At 42.5% G+C, this 19,315-nt stretch overlaps 1 protein-coding gene across 3 annotated transcripts in view; it reads right to left on the bottom strand.

The window, feature by feature from the left end:
- Positions 1 to 13,342: 13,342 nt before the first annotated feature.
- Positions 13,343 to 19,315, bottom strand: part of LOC145342246 (SLAIN motif-containing protein-like) — a 30,156-nt gene continuing 24,183 nt past the window's right edge. For all 3 annotated transcript variants that reach the window (XM_080187645.1, XM_080187646.1, XM_080187648.1), the window contains 2 exons: positions 17,812 to 18,142; positions 13,343 to 15,591 (listed from right to left, as the gene is read on the bottom strand). In XM_080187645.1, coding sequence (XP_080043771.1) covers positions 15,525 to 15,591; positions 17,812 to 18,142 — 398 coding nt within the window. In that variant the 3' untranslated portion in view covers positions 13,343 to 15,524. The remainder of the gene's footprint in view (positions 15,592 to 17,811; positions 18,143 to 19,315) is intronic.

Genomic DNA, 19,315 nt, shown 5'->3' with positions numbered 1-19,315 from the left:
GTCACAATCTCCTGGGAATCCATACCTCTGCTGCAAGGACATTTTCAACTGAGATATGAAAATGGCAGATAGTAACATCTGAAAGAGTTACTAGTGGCTGTGGCCACTGGAGATTGTTTGGAAGGACGTTGGAAGAGTTGAGCAGGAACAAAAAATTCAGCTGGTGAAGAAAGCCCAGAGGAAACAAAGTTCAGTGAATCATGCACCTTCTCTTTCAACACAGCAGAAACTGCTTTGCAAGAATGGAGCTTCTGAATCATGCCAGGTGATGCTTAACACAAGACACCAACATGTCACAAACCATCATCCGGTGCAAGATTGCCATCAAAATTTTTGGGATCTGCATTGATAGAGCTGTCTCACAACAGGTTTTAAAAACCTGGTGTTGAGACTGCTTATGCCTACCCTAGTCCAAAGCTGGCATCTCCACGTCTTGATGGAGCTGCAGCAGTGATTAGAAAGCATAGGTTTTTTGTAACAAACAGCTGCACCTTACACAATTGAGACATTATTTTCCTCCCTAAGCCAAAGTTACTGAACCAGATTGTGTTTGTTTTTTTTGACATGTAACATTTTATAAATTTCATCAAATCCAAAGCAATCCAGTCCCTGAATTGGGGGTAATTTATGCCATCAGCTCATGAATGGAGATTTCACAAAGATTAAAAGTTAGTAGGTGCAGAAGCTGGCAAATTAAGGGTGGCAGGTGTCAAAGTACTGGTAGCTTGCTGAAGTGCCATTAAGATGTGCAGACAGGCTACATTGGAGGCAGCAGAGGAACAGGTTCAAGAGGAAGGATTGCTCTGTGATTGTTTGCAAGTAGTAATGACAAAAGAGAGATGTCTTGTTTTCAGGAGGAGGAGACTAGCAAATCTAATTAAAGCATAGTTAGATATGGATTGCTTTCAAGAACTTGGATTGAGTGCAGATAGAAGTTTAATAGCCAGATGCAGTCTGGAAAAGTGTTTAGAATCTCAAACTGGAAGCCCCTGCATGAATTGAGGTCAGATGGTTGGACACGGGTATTGAGGAAACAACAGGCACCAATATCCACGTTTGGACAATCTAGTTCACACCCCCAAACCACATGGTCTGTAATTGGCTGCACGACCATGCCATCCCAGTGGCAGGGTACCCCACACAAAGCATCAGTGAGCAATACGGATGGGCTATGAGGCAGGAGTGATGCTGTGTTATTCCATGTTTGCAGCAGAAATGCATTCATTCTGCTAGGGAGTGTCAATGAACAAAGTGTGGTGCCATGTGACACCGATGGGGGAGCCATGAAGACCAGACAGGTCACTTGAGGCAGGAGTTGACTGTATAAGTCAAACAACCTGATCAATCCACAGTTTGAAAATGTTGTGCATATATTTCATGTGTGAAATCATTTTGCATTGGAACAGCTCAAGTCAGACAATATTTTCAGATTTGGATTATTTCATGCCTTCACGTTATTGGACTAATTGCATTGGATTGTTAGTGCATCATCAGCATAGAGCAGCTTCCTTGGATTTCAGGCAAACAGCTGAAAGGCTTTCCAGAAGTTCTAGGATATAAGTAGCCACCCTTTTGTGTTACCTAACTGCATAAAACAGCAAAGCCCTCCTTACTACAGAAAATTGTCCATCGTTCCCTGGACCATGTCTAAGCTGTTGCACCTTCTGTGATTGGGCTTTCCAACATTACTGGAAGATTGAAGTCAAGGGGATTCACCTGGGGTTAGTTGGAGCAGCAGCTATTTTTAACTAAAATTTCCTCGAGGTATGGTAATGGATGAGAGCTTCAGCTACACTAGAGGATGCAGCACCATCAGTAGGTACTGATTTTGATTTATTATCACAAATATACAAAGTATTGTTCCCTGCATGCTGTACAGACAAAGCATACTGGTCATGGAGAAGGAAACGAGAGTGCAGCATATAGTTTTACAGACATACCTAGGATCAACTTATTGCAAGGCAGGCCCATTCAAAAGTCTGACAGCAGCAGGGAAGTTGTTCTGGAGTCAGTTGGTAAATGATCTCAGACTTTTGCATCTTTTCTGATAGAATGTGGAAGAGAGTGTGTTCAGGATGCATGGGTCCTTAATTACACTGGCTGCTTTGCTGAGGTAGCGGGAAGTGGAGTCATTCAAAGGATGAGAGGCTGGTTTGTGATGGATTGAGCTACATTCATGACTTTTTGTAGTTTCTTGCGGTCTTTGTTAGCCTTTTATAGGAAGGGGTATAGAGTACAAGAGCTGGCGTCTAATGTTGCAGTTGTATAGAACGTTGGTTAGGCCACATTTGGAGTACTGCGTCCAGCTCTGGTCGCCTTACTACCGGAAAGATGTGGAGACCCTGGAGAGAGTGCAGAGGAGGTTTGCCAGGATGCTGACTGGTATGGGAGGATTGGGTTATGTGGAAAGATTTAGGCAAATTGGGGCTGCTTTCCCTAGAAAGACAGACTGAGGGGAGATCTAATAGAGGTATATAAGATTATGAAGGGTATAGATAGAGTAAACAGTGGTAAGCTTTTTCGTAGATTGGAAACGCACATTACGAGGGGCCATGGGCATAGCGGGGGGGGGGGGGGGTATAATTCAGATGTTAGAGGGAGGTTTTTCAGAGGGTAGTGGGGGTATGAAATGCTCTGCCAAGCAAGGTGGTGGAGGCAGGCACGCTGGAGTTGTTTAAGAATTACTTAGACACATGACTGGGATGGAGATGGAGGGATATAGGAGACTGTGTTTTAAATAAGGTTCAGGAGCCATGGGACATCCCTGGAAACGAATTGATTCCTATGGACCTTCCAACATATTTTCTGGCTCACTTGTTTTTACTTTTGAGCTTCTAGGGGTTCCCTTGAATGTTTGTTTGTATAAGGATGTGCATGGTATTGATGTTTTCCTCTTAATCCACAGGTACTTCAGTCCGCTTTGTTGCCCAACAAGGGGCATACACGTGATGGGTCATACGAGGGCTGCTCTTGAATGTTTCGAGAGTAGCCTAGTACTTCACGTCGTTAATGTACGCTTAAACTGGACCAGGATGCTGGGCAACACGACAGTTCAGTGACTATCACTGTTTGCTGTGCAGATACATGGATTTTGGCCAGTGTCTGCGGGAGTTTGCATATTCTCCCTGTGTTTGCGTGGGTTTTCTCCAGGTGCTCCAGTTTCCTCCCACACCCCAAAGATGTGCTCTTAGGCTGATTGGTGTAACAAATTAGTATTCCCTCAATGTGGAATGCCATCAGCATAGACAAGGGTCATGGGTGGAGAGGGGACTCGATGTTAAAATGGTGGCATGGGCTCGTTGGGCTGAAGGGCCTGTTTCCCATGTTGTGTTGTTCTTTGTTCTTTAGCAAACTAAGAGTCACAACTAGAAAAAATGCTTTCTGTAGTGCATCTATAAAAGTTGGTAAGAGTCGTAACATGTCAGCAACTAAAGTTGTTTAACAATTTAAGAAAGCCTGAGTCTTCTGAGAAAATAGGTGTTGACGGGCTTTCTTAATTGTGGTGTTGGCGTGGAGTGGGGGAGAGCCAGGACAGGGTCGTTGGTGATCTGGACAACTAAAACATAAAGCCCTCGACCATTTCTACTTCGTCCCTGTTGATGTACCCAGGGCCATGTTTTCCACATGCTTCCTGAAGCACTGCATTACTTAATTCCAACACACCTTCTGCATATGCTCACATCCATGGGTTTTGTTGCACATGTAGAACAGTGTCATAATGGGCAGGAGGTAATTAAGAAGGCAAATGGAATTTTGTCCTTCATTGCTAGAGGGATGGAGTTTAAAGACAGCGAGGTTATACTGCAACTGTGTAAGGTGCTGGTGAGGCCACACCTGGAGTACTGTGTACAGTTTTGGCCTCCTTACTTGAGAAAGGATATACTGGCACTGGAGGGGGCGCATAGGAGATTCACTAGGTTGATTCCAGTGTTGAGAGGGTTGGCTTATGGGTAGACTGGGGCTATACTCATTGGAATTCAGAAAAATGAGGGGAGATCTTATAGAAACATAAAATTTATGAAGGGAATAGATAGGTTAGAAGCGAGGAAGTTGTTTCCACTGGCAGGTGAAACTAGAACTAGGGGACATAGCCTCAAAACAAAGGGGAGCAAATTTAGGACTGGTTGAGGAGAATTTTCTTCACACAAAGGTTGCGACTCTGTGGAATTCCCTGCCCAGTGAAGCAGTTGAGGCTGCCTCATTTAATGTTTTTAAGGCAAGGATAGATAAGCTTTAGAACAGTAAAAGAATTAAGGATTATGGTGAGCGGGCAGGTAAGTAGAGCTGAGTCCACAAAAAGATCAGCCATGATCTTATTGAATGGTGGAGCAGGCTTGAGGGCCAGATGGCCTACTTGTTCTTATGTTCTTAATTGGTCAGTGGAATTGCTCTTGGAGTGAAGCATCCTTTCCTCACATTTATGCCAAAATAAAAAATTGTTGGGTCTAGTCTGGATTCATAGTATACCTTTTTTGGGGTTCAGGTCTGTGATCCTAATACACGTCTGTGTTCAGTGTGTCCTATGACACCATCTTTATAAACTGGTACCTGTTGAGGATATGACTTGCTCAGATTCTTCTTTTGGTTCCAACATTGCACAAGCTGGCACAGGGAAGTAATGTGTTCAAACAACAGTGATATTAATTCATAGGCCAGAGCTCCTCCAAATCAAAGGCCAATGGTCTTTTTACATGTACTCATGGAATCTGGGCATCACTGTCTATGCCAGCACTTATTGCCCATCCTTACTTAACCTTGAGAAGGTGTTGGTGAATTTGAACTGTTGCAGTCAATGTGGTGCAGGTACACACAGTGTGCTCTTAGGGAGGGATTCCAGGATTTTGACCCCGCAACAATGAAGGAAATAAGCCTTGGCATGTTCCTGCAGTGCATGGTTTAGGTGGCACACACTGCTATCACTGTGTTGATGGTGGAGGAAGTGAATGTTTGTGAATGGGGTACCAATCAGGTGGACTGCTTTGTTTTGAATGGTGTTGAGCATCTTGAGTCTTGTTGGAGGTGAATTCCTTCAGGCAAGTAGAGAGTATCCCATTACACGTCTGACTTGTACCTTTTTATAGATGATGGACAGACTTCAGGGAATCAGGTGGTGATTGCTACATGATTCCTACCCTCTGACCTGTTCTTGTAGCCACAATGATTTATATGGCTAGTTCAGTTCAGTTACTGGTCAATGGTATACAGCCCCCCACCTCCCCAGATGATAGGGGACTCAGCAATGGTAATGTCATTGAATGTTGAAGGATAGTTTCTCTCTCCATGGAGAAGATCATTGTTTGGCACTTGTGACTTGAATATTACCTGCCACACGTCAGTCCTAGCCTGAAAATATTGTCCAGGTCTTGCTACATTTGGATATTGACTGCTTCGGTATCTGAGGAATTGCAAATGGGATTGAACATTGTGCAATCATCCCCACTTCCAACCTTATGCTGGAAGGAAGGTCATTGAAGCAGTTGACGATGGTTGGAGCATGGAACACCACTTTTTTTAAGTAGGCTTATATTAACACTACAATGAAGTTTCTGTGAAACTTCAGAAACTAAAATAATTTATCTCCAATAACAGCAGCCATCTTCGTTTGTCATAGAATCATACAATGAAAAAGAGGCCCTTCAGCCTATTTGTGTGCAAGTTATAACTCCATAGCTGGCTACTTGTCAGCTGCTGCTGCTCCTGGTATGCCCTCCTATGCTCCTTATTAAACCAGGGTTGATGCCTGGCTTGTTCCCAGGGCAGAAATGACACAAGGGAGCACGAGTTCAAGATAAGGTGGGGAAAGGTTCAGTGGAGGTGTGTAGGAGAAGATTTTCACAGAGCATGGTAGGGGCCTGCAATGCACTGCCATGTGATGTGGTTGAGGCAGTTACTTTATCCACATTTTAAGATTTATCTTGATACACATGGGAACAAATAAGGAATGGATGGATATAAGTCGTTGGTTTAGATAGGACAAAGTGATCTGCGCAAACTTGGAGGGCCAAAAGGCCTGTTTCTGTGCTATACTGGTTTTTGTTTGTTGGTAAAGGTAGAATGGGGGATATGCATAGGTCATGAGGTTACAGATTGTGGTTGTGCACACAATTCTGCTACTGATGGCCTACAGCGCCTCATGGAGGCCCAGTCTTGAATTGCTAGATCTTCTTAGACTCTATCACATTTAACATGATGGCAATGCCACACAACACAATGGAGGGTATCCCACTGTGAAGATGGAACTTTGTTTCCACAAGAACTATGTGTTGGTCACTCTTACTGGTACAATAATGGACAGATTAAATTGGCAGGTTGGTGGTGATGAAGTCAGCTATGTTTTTCTCTCATTGGTTCCCAAGCCACTTGATGAAACTGAGTGTCTTTTAACTCTTTGGACATTGAAGTCCCCCATCCAGAGTACATTTTACACCTTTGCTACCCTAGGTGCTTTCTCTTTGTTGTTCAACATGGAGTATTGATCATCAGCTGCCAGGGACAATAAGTAATCTGCAGGAGGTTTCCTTGCTCATGCTTGATCTAATGTCATGAAACTTCAAGTGGTCCAGAGTCAATGTTGAGGAACCCCTAACTCCTCCGATCTGCATAGAACTGTACCGCTACCTCTGCTGGATCTGTCATGCCGGCAGGACAGGCTGTACCCAGGGATGGTGTTGCTGAAGTCTGGTACATTATTAGTAGGATATGATTCCATGAGTATGACTGTCAGGCTATTCCTTGACTAGTCTGTGGGACAGCTCTTCCAATTTTGCCGTGAGCTCCCCACACTCCTTTGCAAGGATGATGGGGCTGAGATTGGCATTGTAGCTTTTGGTGTGGAGGTTGATGTGGGTGGCCTGTCCAGTTTCATTCCTTATTGACTTTGTAGCAGTTTGATATAACTGGCATGCCAGGCCCTTTTTGGAGGGTAAGCTGCACAGATTTTGATTGAATTCAAATTCTGCCATCTGCTGTGGTGGGATTCAAACCCAGGTCCCCAAAGTATTATCCCACGTCTCTGGAGTCCTAGTCCAGTAACAATACCAATGCAGCACTACCTCATCCTAAAGGGTCTGCTTGATAATGGTCTTTATAGCCGTATGGCTGTGGCCAAATGTGCTCTGCTTATGAGGGTTCGCAACCATTTCTTAAATGGATACCCTTTGTCTGCCAGGATCTAGCCAAGATGGCATTTAGCTAGCCTGAAGCATTGACAGCCTTGATGTAGGAATCCTGGTCACTTCCCAGAAACCTCAAACACTTTGACCTAGTTATGATGGATTCAAACAACTTTTAATAGAGTGGAACTAATTCCTGTTCACCAAAGCTCTTAGCTGCTTTGAGGGAGTCTTGATGACTACATGAGTATGATCAGTGATCCACTGCAGCTGGGGAAATCTGGACATGCCCTTGAAGCCCCTTGGTCTGATCAGTTGTGAATGTGACATACTGGATTAGCAGATACATTACATGGCATCCATATCCTCCTCTATACAGGATTGAGCCATGTAATTCCCCAGACAATCTCCGGAATGAACCACAGATGAAGGAATTGAATGCCAGCATCAACTTTACTAATAGGCATTGGGTCACTTTATCAGTGGCATCAACACCTGTTGCAGCACGTTGCATGGAAAAACCACCATGTTGCCTGGAGAGATACCATCTTTGTGGGCATTGATATTCAGACATCTCCAAGAAGCCAGGCCTCTGACCTTTCACCTGGGTAGTATCTCCTGACTGAGGCTGCCCTTTTAACACCCATGCCCCATCATGTGGCCTTCTCATACACAACTTGCTGGAGATCCCTTGTTCACTGCACAGCTGCTCCATGTATCTACATTCCTCCTGTGCTATCCTCCTTATTGGAACAATCAAAGTCTGAAAGCATTGACCCCAGACCAAGATGAAGCTTTCACAGCAAGTCTCAAGAACCTTGTCCTGTCTCCAGTGGTTGCAGTGAATTTGGGAGACATAAACCATAGAATCCTACAATGTAGAAGGAGGGCATTTGGCCCATTGAGTCTGCACTGACCACCATCCCGCTCAGGCCCTATCTCTGTAACTCCATGCATTTACCCTAGCTAGTTCCCCTGACATTAAGGGGCAATTTAACATGACCAATTCACCTAATCCCCACATCTTTGGGCTGTGGGAAGGAAACAGGAGCACCTGAAGGAAACCCATGCAGACACTGGGAGAATGTGCACACAGATGGAGATCCAAGCTGGGAATCGAACCTGGGTCCTTGGCACTGAGACAGCAGTCCCCTCCATATCTTAATACCTGCCAAAATCTCCACCTTTGAGGACGAGAGAATCTAAGCCTGTTGTTCATACTATAGGAAGAAGGTAGGAAATTGTTTTGACAAGGTGGAGAGGTGAAATAGGGAAGAGCAATACTGAGGGAGGAATCATTAGTTAGAATAGAGGTCTTTCTGGCTGTGGGTGTAACACCATGATGATACAATGCCTGCCTGGTGCTGAGGTCAAGGATATCACACAGAGCGGCTGCAAGACATTCTGTGAACAACCAGAGGTCATGGTCCTCATTGGTTAAAATGACTTGGGTAGGAAGGGTGATGAGGTCCTGCAATTAGAATTTAGGGAGCTGGGCATAAAATTACGATGCAAGATCTAACTGTAAAGTCTGTAATACTCCGTGTCATATGAAAGGAATTTGTGGACTGTCTAAGATGGCTTTTTGGAACACCTTGTGACAGGCCTACAAGGGAACAGGCAATTCTGGATTTGGCGATGTGTAATGAGGCAGAATTGATTAGGGAACTGTAACCACAATATGATAGAATTTACCCTGCAGTTTGAGAGGGAGAAGCTGGAATCTGATGTAACGGTACTACAATTAAATAAAGGTAACTACAAAGACGTGAGGAAGAAGCTGCCCAGAGTTGAGTGGAAAGGGAGGCCAGCAGGGAAGACAGTGGAACAGCAATGGCAGGAATTTTTGAGTTATTTGGGAGGCACAACAGAAATTCATCCCAAGGAGAAGGAAGCGTCCTCCCCTCGTCAGCCATTGTTGCCTCATGCTAAGGGAAATTTGAGGATAGCGTAAAAGCAAAAGAAAAACCGTACAAAGTAGTGAGGATTGGGAAGCCTTTAAAAGCGAGCAGAGACAAATTAAAAAAGTAATAAGGAGGGGGAGAAGATAAAATATGAGTGTAAACTAGCTAGTAATATAAAAGAAGATAGGAAGAGTTTGAGACAAAAATAGCCATTGGACCACAAGAAAATGACGCTGGAGAAGCAATAATAGGAAACAAAGCAATGGCAGAGGAATTGAGTAGTTACTTTGCACCAGTCTTCACGATGGAAGGGATTGATGGGATGCCATAGCTCCAGGAGAGTCAGGGACACAGGTGAGCATCGTGGCCATCGCTCAGGTGAAGGTTCTGGAGAAACAAAGGTCTGAAGGTGAATAAATCACCTGAATCAGATGGAGTGCACTTTAACGTTCTAAAAGAGATAGCTGAGGAAATTGTGGAGGCATTGGTGGTGATCTTTCAGGAATCACTGGAGGCTGGGAGGGTGCCAGAGAACTGGAAAGTAGCTAATGTAACGCTGCTGTTAAAGAAGGGAGGGAGGCAGCAGATGGGAAATTATAGGCCAGTTGGCCTGACTTCAGGCATTGGAAAGATTTTAGAGTTCATTATTAAAGATGAAATTACAGAGTACTTGGAAGTGCATGATAAAGTTGGACTGAGTCAGCATGGTTTTGTCAAGGGGTGTCATGTCTGACAAATCTGTTAGAGATCTTTTGAGGCGGTAACAAGGAAGTTAAAAGAGAACCAGTGGATGTGATTTATTTAAATTTCCAGAAAGCCTTCGACAAGGTACCAGGAGACTTTTGAATAAGTGCCCATGATGTTAAGGGTAAGATCCTGACACAGATAGAGGATTGGCTGACTGGCAGAAGGCAGAGAGTGGGGTTAAAGGGGTCTTTCTCAGGATAGCAACTGGTAACTACTGGTGTGCCTCAGAGGTCAGTGCTGGGACCACAACTTTTCACAAGATACAGTAATGATTTGAAGGAAGGGACTGTTGCTAAGTTTGCAGATGATACAAAGATATGTAGAGACAGGTAGTATTGAGGAAGCAGTTAGGGGCTGCAGAAGGGCTTGGACAGGTTAGGGGAATGGGCAAAGAAGTGGCAGATGGAATACAATATGGAAAAGTGTGAGGTTATGCACTTTGGAAGGAGAAATGGAGGGTTTTGAGGTAGCTGGACAGAGGTAGGGAGAAGCATAAAAGGATCTAGCATAGGCTTAATTTTCAAAAAGAATCTTTTTCTCACAGCCTGTGGTTTGGGTCTAGTTTGCATTGCCTGGAAATGTGGTGGATGTAGGTTCAATCTGGACATTAGCTGAAATGTGCGGGAAAAGGCAGCAGAATAGGACTAGTCATCCTTGTTTGGAGAATTGGTGCAGAGATAATGGCTGGAATTGTACCACTCTGCCCACCACAGGAATTGGAGAGAGCGAGGGGCAGACAATAGAAAGGGCTGTTGACCTTGTGAGATTTTGTGGTTTCAGGACATAAGAGGATGGGTCAAATGGCCTCTTCCTATGGCATAACAATTCTGTGAAGAAGCAAGGATGCAGATCAGTATGGCCTGGAGACTTGCCAGTCTTCCAAGTCTAATGCTTTTCCCTGGTAATGGTTATAATTTTAAGTACTCTGTTTGTATCATTGGATGTTAGCAATAAGGTATCGACGTCGGTGAGTTTAAACATGGTTCTGGATGAGAAGAGGTAATTTTTTTTTAAGAACATAAGAAATAGGAGCAGGAGTAGGCCATCCAGCCCTTCGAGCCTGCCCTGCCATTCAATAAGATCATGGCTGATCTGTCGCTGCTCAGTTCCACTTTCCTGCCCTCTCCCCATAACCCTTAATCCCATCTCCTATCAAAAACCCATCAACCCGCGTCTTAAAAATATTTAGCGAGGCAGCCTCCACCACTTCAACGGGCAGAGAATTCCAGAGATTCACCACCCTTTGAGTGAAGAAGTTCCTCCTCAACTCCGTTCTAAACCGCCCCCCCTTTTATCTTGAGGCTGTGCCCCCTAGTCCTATTGTCTTTTTTGAGCGGGAAGAGTCTTTCCACCTCTATCCTATCCATCCCATTCATCATCTTATACGTCTCAATGAGATCTCCTCTCATTCTTCTAAACTCTAACGAGTACAAGCCCAGTTTATTCAGCCTCTCCTCATAGCTCAACCCCCTCAACTCCGGTATCAGCCTAGTAAACCTCCTCTGAGATTTCACAACATGCAAATATGAGCTTGGAGTTGCTTAACAACTGGCATCACTTAAGGAAAGACAGACCTTGGGATTGTGTTAACTGAATTCATAGCAGTTAGAGTTAGAAACTCAGGGTGAACAGCTTTCTGCTCTACTACAATTGGGAAAGCCATATAATGGACTAATGGGCAAGAAAGCTAGTCCCAAAACTCAGTAATGAAAAGAGGGATTTCCATGAAGACTGAAGTAAAAAGGAAAACAGGAACTGGAATGTGATCAGGGTATGCCATTCATTAAAGCTAAAATTAGAAGTGGGAAGAGTAAGTGGGAGTGAAGGTGTATTAGCTTTATTAAACAGGAAAAGTTTGGGTAATTAGCAGTCCTGTGTTGTCTTCTGCGTCATCCACATTTTCTAAAAGCAAAACATAATGGTTTTTGAACCAGGGTTCACATCCAGCAGCATTAACCAGGACTGTAACCACCACAGAAGACCCAATACTAACCAAACTTACTCTTTTTCTACTCATAGAAACTTTATTTGCTTTTTAAGAGTAGTAGGTAGCCTTAAGTACATCTATAGTTCTGCAAATTGGGGAACAGGTACCAGGATTTTGACCCAGTGACAGTGACGATATGATACTTGATTGAAATATAAAAAAAATCCTGAGGGGTCTTGCTGGAGTGGATCATATGGAAGAAGCCAGAACACTGGTTGAGAGAGGGAGGAGGCACCCAATTAAAAAGGAGATTGTAATTTTTTTTCCACTGAGCACCTGGAGTCTTGAAAAAGTGGTGTAAGCAAACTTTGAACTGAGTCCTTGAATATTTCTATAGCAGCTTCTGGTCTCTGCCTTGACTTAGGCTCTCAATGGACTGCCAGTATTAGCCTTTCCCCTTGCTTTTGTGGCAATGATACATCTTTCATTCCCTCACCCTGCAATATGTCTCCCATTTTCTATGCCTTTTAGCTTTGACAAAAGGTCATCTGGACTCAATGTCAGAGGTGGCATAGTGATTAGCGCTGCTGCTATACAGCACTAGAATTCACTGTGTGTGGCATTTGTACATTGTCTGCAGGAGTTTCCTCCCACAGTCCAAAGATTGGCCATGCTAAATTGACCCTAGTGGCAGGGGATCAGCAGGGAAAATATGTGGAGTCATGGGAATAGGGCCTGGGTGGGATTGTGGAGCACTGACCACAATGGGCTGAATGACCTCCTCCTGCATTGAAGAGATTATGATTTTCTCTTTTAGATACTGCCAGACCCACTCATTTTCCAGGGCAGCACAGAGATATAGTGGTTAGCATGGCTGACTCACAGCACCAGGGCCCCAGGTTCAAATCCCAGTTTGGGTCACTATCTGCATGGAGTTTGTATATTCTCCCAGTGTGAGTTTCCTCCCACATTCCCAAGATGTGGAGGTTAGGTGGATTAGATATGCTAAATTGCCCCTTGATATCAGAGGGACTAGCTAGGGTAAATGCTTGGGGATATGGCATTGGATGGGATTGTGGTTGGTGTTGACTCAATGGGCCAAATGGCCTCCTGCACTATAGGATTCTATGATTCTTGTGGTTTGATTCCAGCATCCACGGTAATTTTATTTCTACAGTAGGTGTGGATGGATTTGTGGTATGCAAGTGGGAGTAGATTTGTAATTACTATCAAATCAGTCATGATTTTATCAAAAGGGGAGCAGACTTGGAGGAGCTGAATAACCTACTCCTTCAGTTCCAAGTCAGGATTAGAAAGGAATGTGCAAGTGGTGCTGTTTCCTGCATGTAGCTGCTGCAGGTTTGACTCAAGAACTGCAACTTCCATCATTAATGGGTTAATATGCAGGAATATATAACCACTGCAAAAACTCCAGTAGTTCCAGACCCTTGCAAATGAGTGAGCAATAAATGCCTTTCCAGCATTAGCAGAGAGGGATGGGGAAAATTTAGCTTGCCATATTAACAATCACTTTTCTGTTTATGCCCATGTGGAAATTGGGTCCATGTGTCAATATTCAAAAGGTCCAACTGAAGGGTTTAAAACTAAAAGCAATTGCTATACATCAGATTAAGAAGCAGATTCATGGAAAATTTAATCTAAAAAGTTTCATTTAATTAAGAAATAGGAAATGGTATGCTGTTTACACGTAGACATTTACCCAATGAATGCCAGCCATTGAAAAAAAACCATACATGACTTAATGCTAGTATACAAGTGAATATAAGCAGACTGTTAACGCTTCTATCTTATAAAGACTCCGCAATACACAAATTCAAAGATCCTTCAATAAACGTCCTATAAGAACTAAAATAGAAAACAAAGCTAGTTGGGTAAATTAGCTGCTTGAGAATGGCAAGCTAGAATTCACATCACAGCACAGACCTTACTACTAATTCAAGGGAGATTAGTTGCCAAAGAAATGGTTTGCAGAGAGTGTTTCCCATATTCCAGCCAATTTGCTACTGACCACACGAATACTTCTCCCCACCTCCAAGGAAATACTATAATTGAGGCATTCTACCCTCAAAACCCAACTGGACAAGGTGAATGTGACTAGCATAGCCCAAATTAATGCCTGGTTTGGGCAGTTTAGGATTACAATGTGCTATAACTTCCTACATCAAAAATGTTTCCCTCTGCCAAGCTAAATGAAAAGCTTAAACTACTAAGCAAGGTAACTGTACCTATTTCTAACTACAGCAAGTTCAAAGATGACAAATCTAGTGCCATTGCTTTTATTGAGATGATAGTTTCAGCATTTCATTACTCATTCCCACACTTAACCAGCTTCTTAATTCAGATTGTCTTGTGTGCAGAAGGCAATAAATGAGCTTGAAAATAGGTATTCCATCATCAGGTTAAAAAAAACCTTTGTGAATCTAGTAACTAAACATGAGTGGACAGGGCAGTACAACACAGATGTGGTTGGGAGGTCTTCTAAAATACCGTCTTTAACTAAAGACCAAAAAACCCATGAAAAGCTGATGCCAAACTGATCTTTTGAGATGATTTGGATTGTCAAAGTTGTAATACAATCCATTTAGGTACAGCCAGCCAATTAAATATTTGCCAATGGTAATAAACTTGGATTGTCATATACTGAAGTGGTATTGGTCAATTACTTAAAGTTAAATACATTGAAAATTTACTTTCATACTGTAACAAAGATCGATGGGAGAGATTTTCAGTCTTTCCCAACATTTCATTTTTTAGGTTTAAAAATTGTAATCCCAACTGAACTTCCTCAGACGTATTCCAACTGAACTTCAGATAGTGAGCATGATGCAGTCAACTTCCCCTTGGGTTGAAAGCACACTCTTTAGAAATTGTGTACAAACATGAAACATCTTTCTTGTATATGTGAGGACCTTGGCACAAGGCAGATTAGAAGTCTGATGTGCCAAATAACAGTAGCTTGGCAGTAAGAAATAACCAACTTTGGTTGGTACCACCACAGAATTCAGGATACAGTGCATCATTTAAGCCCTGATCTCTCAATTCAGTAGGTGCAAGTGCCCTTGGAATCATTAAGGGTCAGTAGCTTAACATTTTTGAAAATATTTACTGTAATGTCTCAATGAATACCTATTTTTTTGAATTTCACACTTGGTGGTTAACAGTAAACATTGCAGTGTCTAACCGTACAAAGGAATGTTCCCAGTTGCTCCTCTACAATGTAACAAGCACGCAAGGAACATCAAGTCCTGTTCATGCAACATGTCCTGGCTAATTGCAACACTAAAAAAAACGCTGTAGCTTTTGTGAAACAATCTTTACATAAATCGCAAGCCTCAATAGAAAAGGAATGTTCAAAAAGTTGGCAACTACAGACACCTCTGAACACTGACCCCAGTTATTTTGCCTTCTGTTACACTTTCATTTTAAAAAAGGAATGAAAAAAGGTTTAGATAAAGCATCAAGGCAAACAGTGATTGCTTTTGCTATTTAAAGGTTTTGATTGTAACATTATTTTACCTCAAGTTCACAGTCAGTTGGAGAGTTTGGGTTTGCAATGCATAAATATGTAAACTAGTAGATTTAAGGTACCTACATGGCACAACCTGGCTTTATACAACTGGGCTGATTAAATCAACAGGAGCCCAGTTATCATAATCCTGGCAAGATGACCACTAGCATTTAAAACGAATCTTTACAAAATATTGTCCCATCGCCAGAAAATTCAATTATTACTATGTTTGATTTAAATTGGACTTCTGCCCAGCCAGCTGGGCTTTCACTTCGTCAGGTGCCAGCAGAATCTTTGGGCTTTCTTCAATAGCAGCCTTCTTTCCACTTATCTTCTGTCACAGTGCTGTGTGTCTTCGGTAGCTGCAGAGTTCTGATAATAAAGCCATTCAATTAATTTCAATTATTTTAAAAGGAAACAAAAACAAGCTTGCAAAACTGGAGCATGTTTGGCTTCAATAAATTATAGTGTCCATGATAGTGTCGGAAGCCACAGTGATGGTCTGTCCCCAAGCAGCATGCACCCTCTTCCTGGCACAGTATCTAGCCCACACATACTTGCTGGATTATCTTTTCCCTGCATCTCAAAGCAACTTGCTGTACATCAATGACATGATTATCTGGATATTTCCCAATTAGACCCTCAGTGTCATTTCCAAATTCGTCTCTACCTCCCAATATTTGAAACTTTTCATAACTCAAAATTAGTTCCTTTTAAAAATGAAACAAGATGGACAAAGTGTTATGCACACAGAAGGGTGGAAATTGTTTGCAAGTTATTGCTTGATTAGTCAGGTTTACAATATGGAAACAGGCCCTTTGGCCCAACTTGTCCATGCTGCTCAGTTTTTAACCCTTAAGCTAATCCCAATTGCCCATTTTGGGGCCATATCCCTCTATACCATTTAACCCATGTAACTGTTTAAATGCTTTTTAAAAAGACAACTGTACCCACCTCTACTACTACCTCTGGCAGATTGTTCCAGACACACTCCACCCTTTATATGATAAAATTGCCCCTCTGGACCTTTTGAATCTGTCCCCTCTTACCTTAAACCTATGCCCTCTAGTTTTGGACACCTCTTTGTTTGGGAAAAGATATTGACTATCTACCTCACTACACCTCTCATTATTTTGTAACCTCTAAGATCACCCCTAAGCCTCCTACACTCCAGAGAAAAAAGTCCCAGTGCATCCAACCTCTCCTTGTGGCATCCTGACAAATCTTCTCTGCACTCTTTAATATCCTTTCAATAATAGGGCGACCAGAACTGTACACAGTATCCCAAGTGTGGCCTTACCAATGTCTCATACAACTTCAACAAGACATCTCAACTCCTGTATTCAATGTTCTGACCAATGAAACCAAGCATGCCAAATGCCTTCTTCACCTCCCTGTCCACCCGAGACTCCACTTTCAAGGTGCTATGAAACTATACTCCTAGATTTGTCTCTTCTATAATTCTCCCCAACATCCTACCATTAACTGATTAAGTCCTACCTGAGTTCAATCTACCAAAATGCATTTACCCAAATTAAACTCTGCCATCCATCAGCCCATTGGCCCAAATGATCAAGATGCCATTGCAATCTTAGGTAATCTTCACTTTCCACTATGCCAATCCTGGTGTCATCTGCAAACTTACTAACCAAGCTGCCTAAATTCTCACCAAATCATTAATATAAAATGACAAATAATAGTGGATCCATTGACCACAGCCTCCAGTTTGTAAAATAACACCCTTACTACCACCATATCTATTGTCGTCAAGCCAATTTTGTATCCAATTGGCTCCCTCATCCTGGATCCTGTGAGATTTAAACCGTATGCAATAACTTATCAAACCTTGTCAAAGGTTTTGCTAAAGTCCATGTAGATAACATCAACTGCACTGCCCTCATCTACCTTTCTGGTTACCCCTTCAAAAAAAAAAAAGATCTTTTGAAATCAACAATCGAGCACATCAGTGTTTTGGAAAGCAGAGTTTCCATGTGATGATTCTCTAAAGAGCCCCCTGCCCGCTTGGATAAAGCATGCCTATAAAAAGTGGCAATACATCAAATTGGATTAATAGGCTGCTCCTCTTATCTTAAAGCAGCTGGATCTAGGAGGCTCTATTTTTAGAATAACCAAAGTTAATATGGAAAAACAACAATGTTTTCCAAGAATTCACATTATGTACTGTATGTTAAGTACCTCTTGGGTAATCCAATTGTTTTTGGCTAAGGCAGAAAAATGAAAATAATTAAGTTTCAACTACTTAAACTTGAGCTAGTCACCAAACCCTTTATCATCTGGAGATATTTGGAAATTTGCTTTTCACAAAATTTTTATTTTGACTAAGTTGACCATTTCCCATTCTTATTTCCAAGGTCCAAAATACTTAGCATTAGTCACAATCCCTAATAAAGCTCAAAATGTTTCCCGATTAGCTATTAAGAAAAGGAAACCTTAACACCAAAAAAATCAAGTTAGGATAAGTTCAATCATGAGATCGCAATAAACGCACTTAAAAAAGGTGCTCCTTAAGAACTTCAACCATTAAGTTATACTCTTATCTTCAATCTGAAATAACCAATATATTAGACTTGCCTCCTTGCTGGCTGCAAAAGCTTGCTCTTGGAAACTGTGGCAGTGCAAGTGTTAGCAATGCGAGACTTTGTGGGAGTGTTCCGAAGGACAGGAGCAGAGCTAAAGGATCTCCCAGTTGAGGCAATGCCAGTTGGTGAAGAACTGCTTGAACAAGTGGGAGACTGGATTCTACGAACAGTGCTTCCAGAATTTGGGTATCCTGTAGTTTTCATGGGATGCCTTGTTGTCAAGGGAGAGTTATTGTTTACTATAGCCTTCACTGGCTGTCTGTTTGAGGGGGAAATCTGGTTGCTGTTACTGGTAGTGTACCTGAGTTTACCAGCTGATGGACCTAGACGAAGAAATTAACAAGGCAGACTCATCATCGTTTTCCTTTGGAAGCATTTTCCATATAAAGCAAAATAGATTGGATTAAAATTTCACAGGAGGTGAATAGAATTATCACATTTCCACCATAAATAAGGCAAACATAGTTGTGATACATTAGATAGCATATGTTACTTCAGCACAAATTGAAGTTTATATTAAATATATACCAGGGTAGGTTTCCATATTACAAATTTTTGCAAAATATTCAAGTCTAAAATGTTGTTTGCTTTACACATTATTCCTAAAACTAAGAAAACTGTAACTTGGTCAAACTGGACTCCTTTAAAAATTAAAATTTACATTACACAGGCCTACAAGTATCAATTTAAAATGCTGCAAGATGGGCAAAAACATATGATTGTAATTGTGCTCAATATGAATGAAGTCAGTCAGTGCTGGACAACAGACCACTTTTTCGCTACTGAGTTATTGAACAGGATAGAACATAAGAATAGGAGCAGGAGTAGGCCATCTAGCCCTTCGAGCCTGCCCCGCCATTCAATAAGATCATGGCTGATCTGTCATGGCTCAGTTCCACATTCCCGCCCTCTCCCCATAACCCTTAATCCCCTCTCTCATCAAAAACCCATTAACCCGCGTCTTAAAAATATTTAGCGAGGCAGCCTCCACCACCTCAACGGGCAGAGAATTCCAGAGATTCACCACCCTTTGAGTGAAGAAGTTCCTCCTCAACTCCATTCTAAACCGCCCCCCCTTTATCTTGAGGCTGTGCCCTCTAGTCCTACTGTCCTTTCTGAGCGGGAAGAGTCTCTCCACCTCTATCCTATCCATCCCATTCATCATCTTATACGTCTCAATGAGATCTCCCCTTATTCTTCTAAACTCTAACGAGTACAAGCCTAGTTTATTCAGCCTCTCCTCATAGCTCAACCCCCTCAACTCCGGTATCAGCCTAGTAAACCTCCTCTGCACTCCCTCCAAGGCCAGAATATCCTTGCGTAAGTGTGGCGACCAAAACTGCACACAGTACTCCAGCTGCGGCCTCACGAATGCCCTATACAGCCGCAGCAAGACTTCCCTACTTTTATATTCAATCCTCCTCGCTATGAAGGCCAGCATCCCATTCGCCTTCCTGACCACCTGCTGCACCTGCAGGCTGGGTTTTTGCGACTCA

This window comes from Carcharhinus amblyrhynchos, chromosome 4 (genome assembly GCF_965287045.1).
Source record: "Carcharhinus amblyrhynchos chromosome 4, sCarAmb.v2.hapA, whole genome shotgun sequence".
NCBI classification, from domain to species: domain Eukaryota; kingdom Metazoa; phylum Chordata; class Chondrichthyes; order Carcharhiniformes; family Carcharhinidae; genus Carcharhinus; species Carcharhinus amblyrhynchos.
Note: the sequence above shows the minus strand (reverse complement) of the source record. Positions and strands in the feature narration are given on the sequence as shown.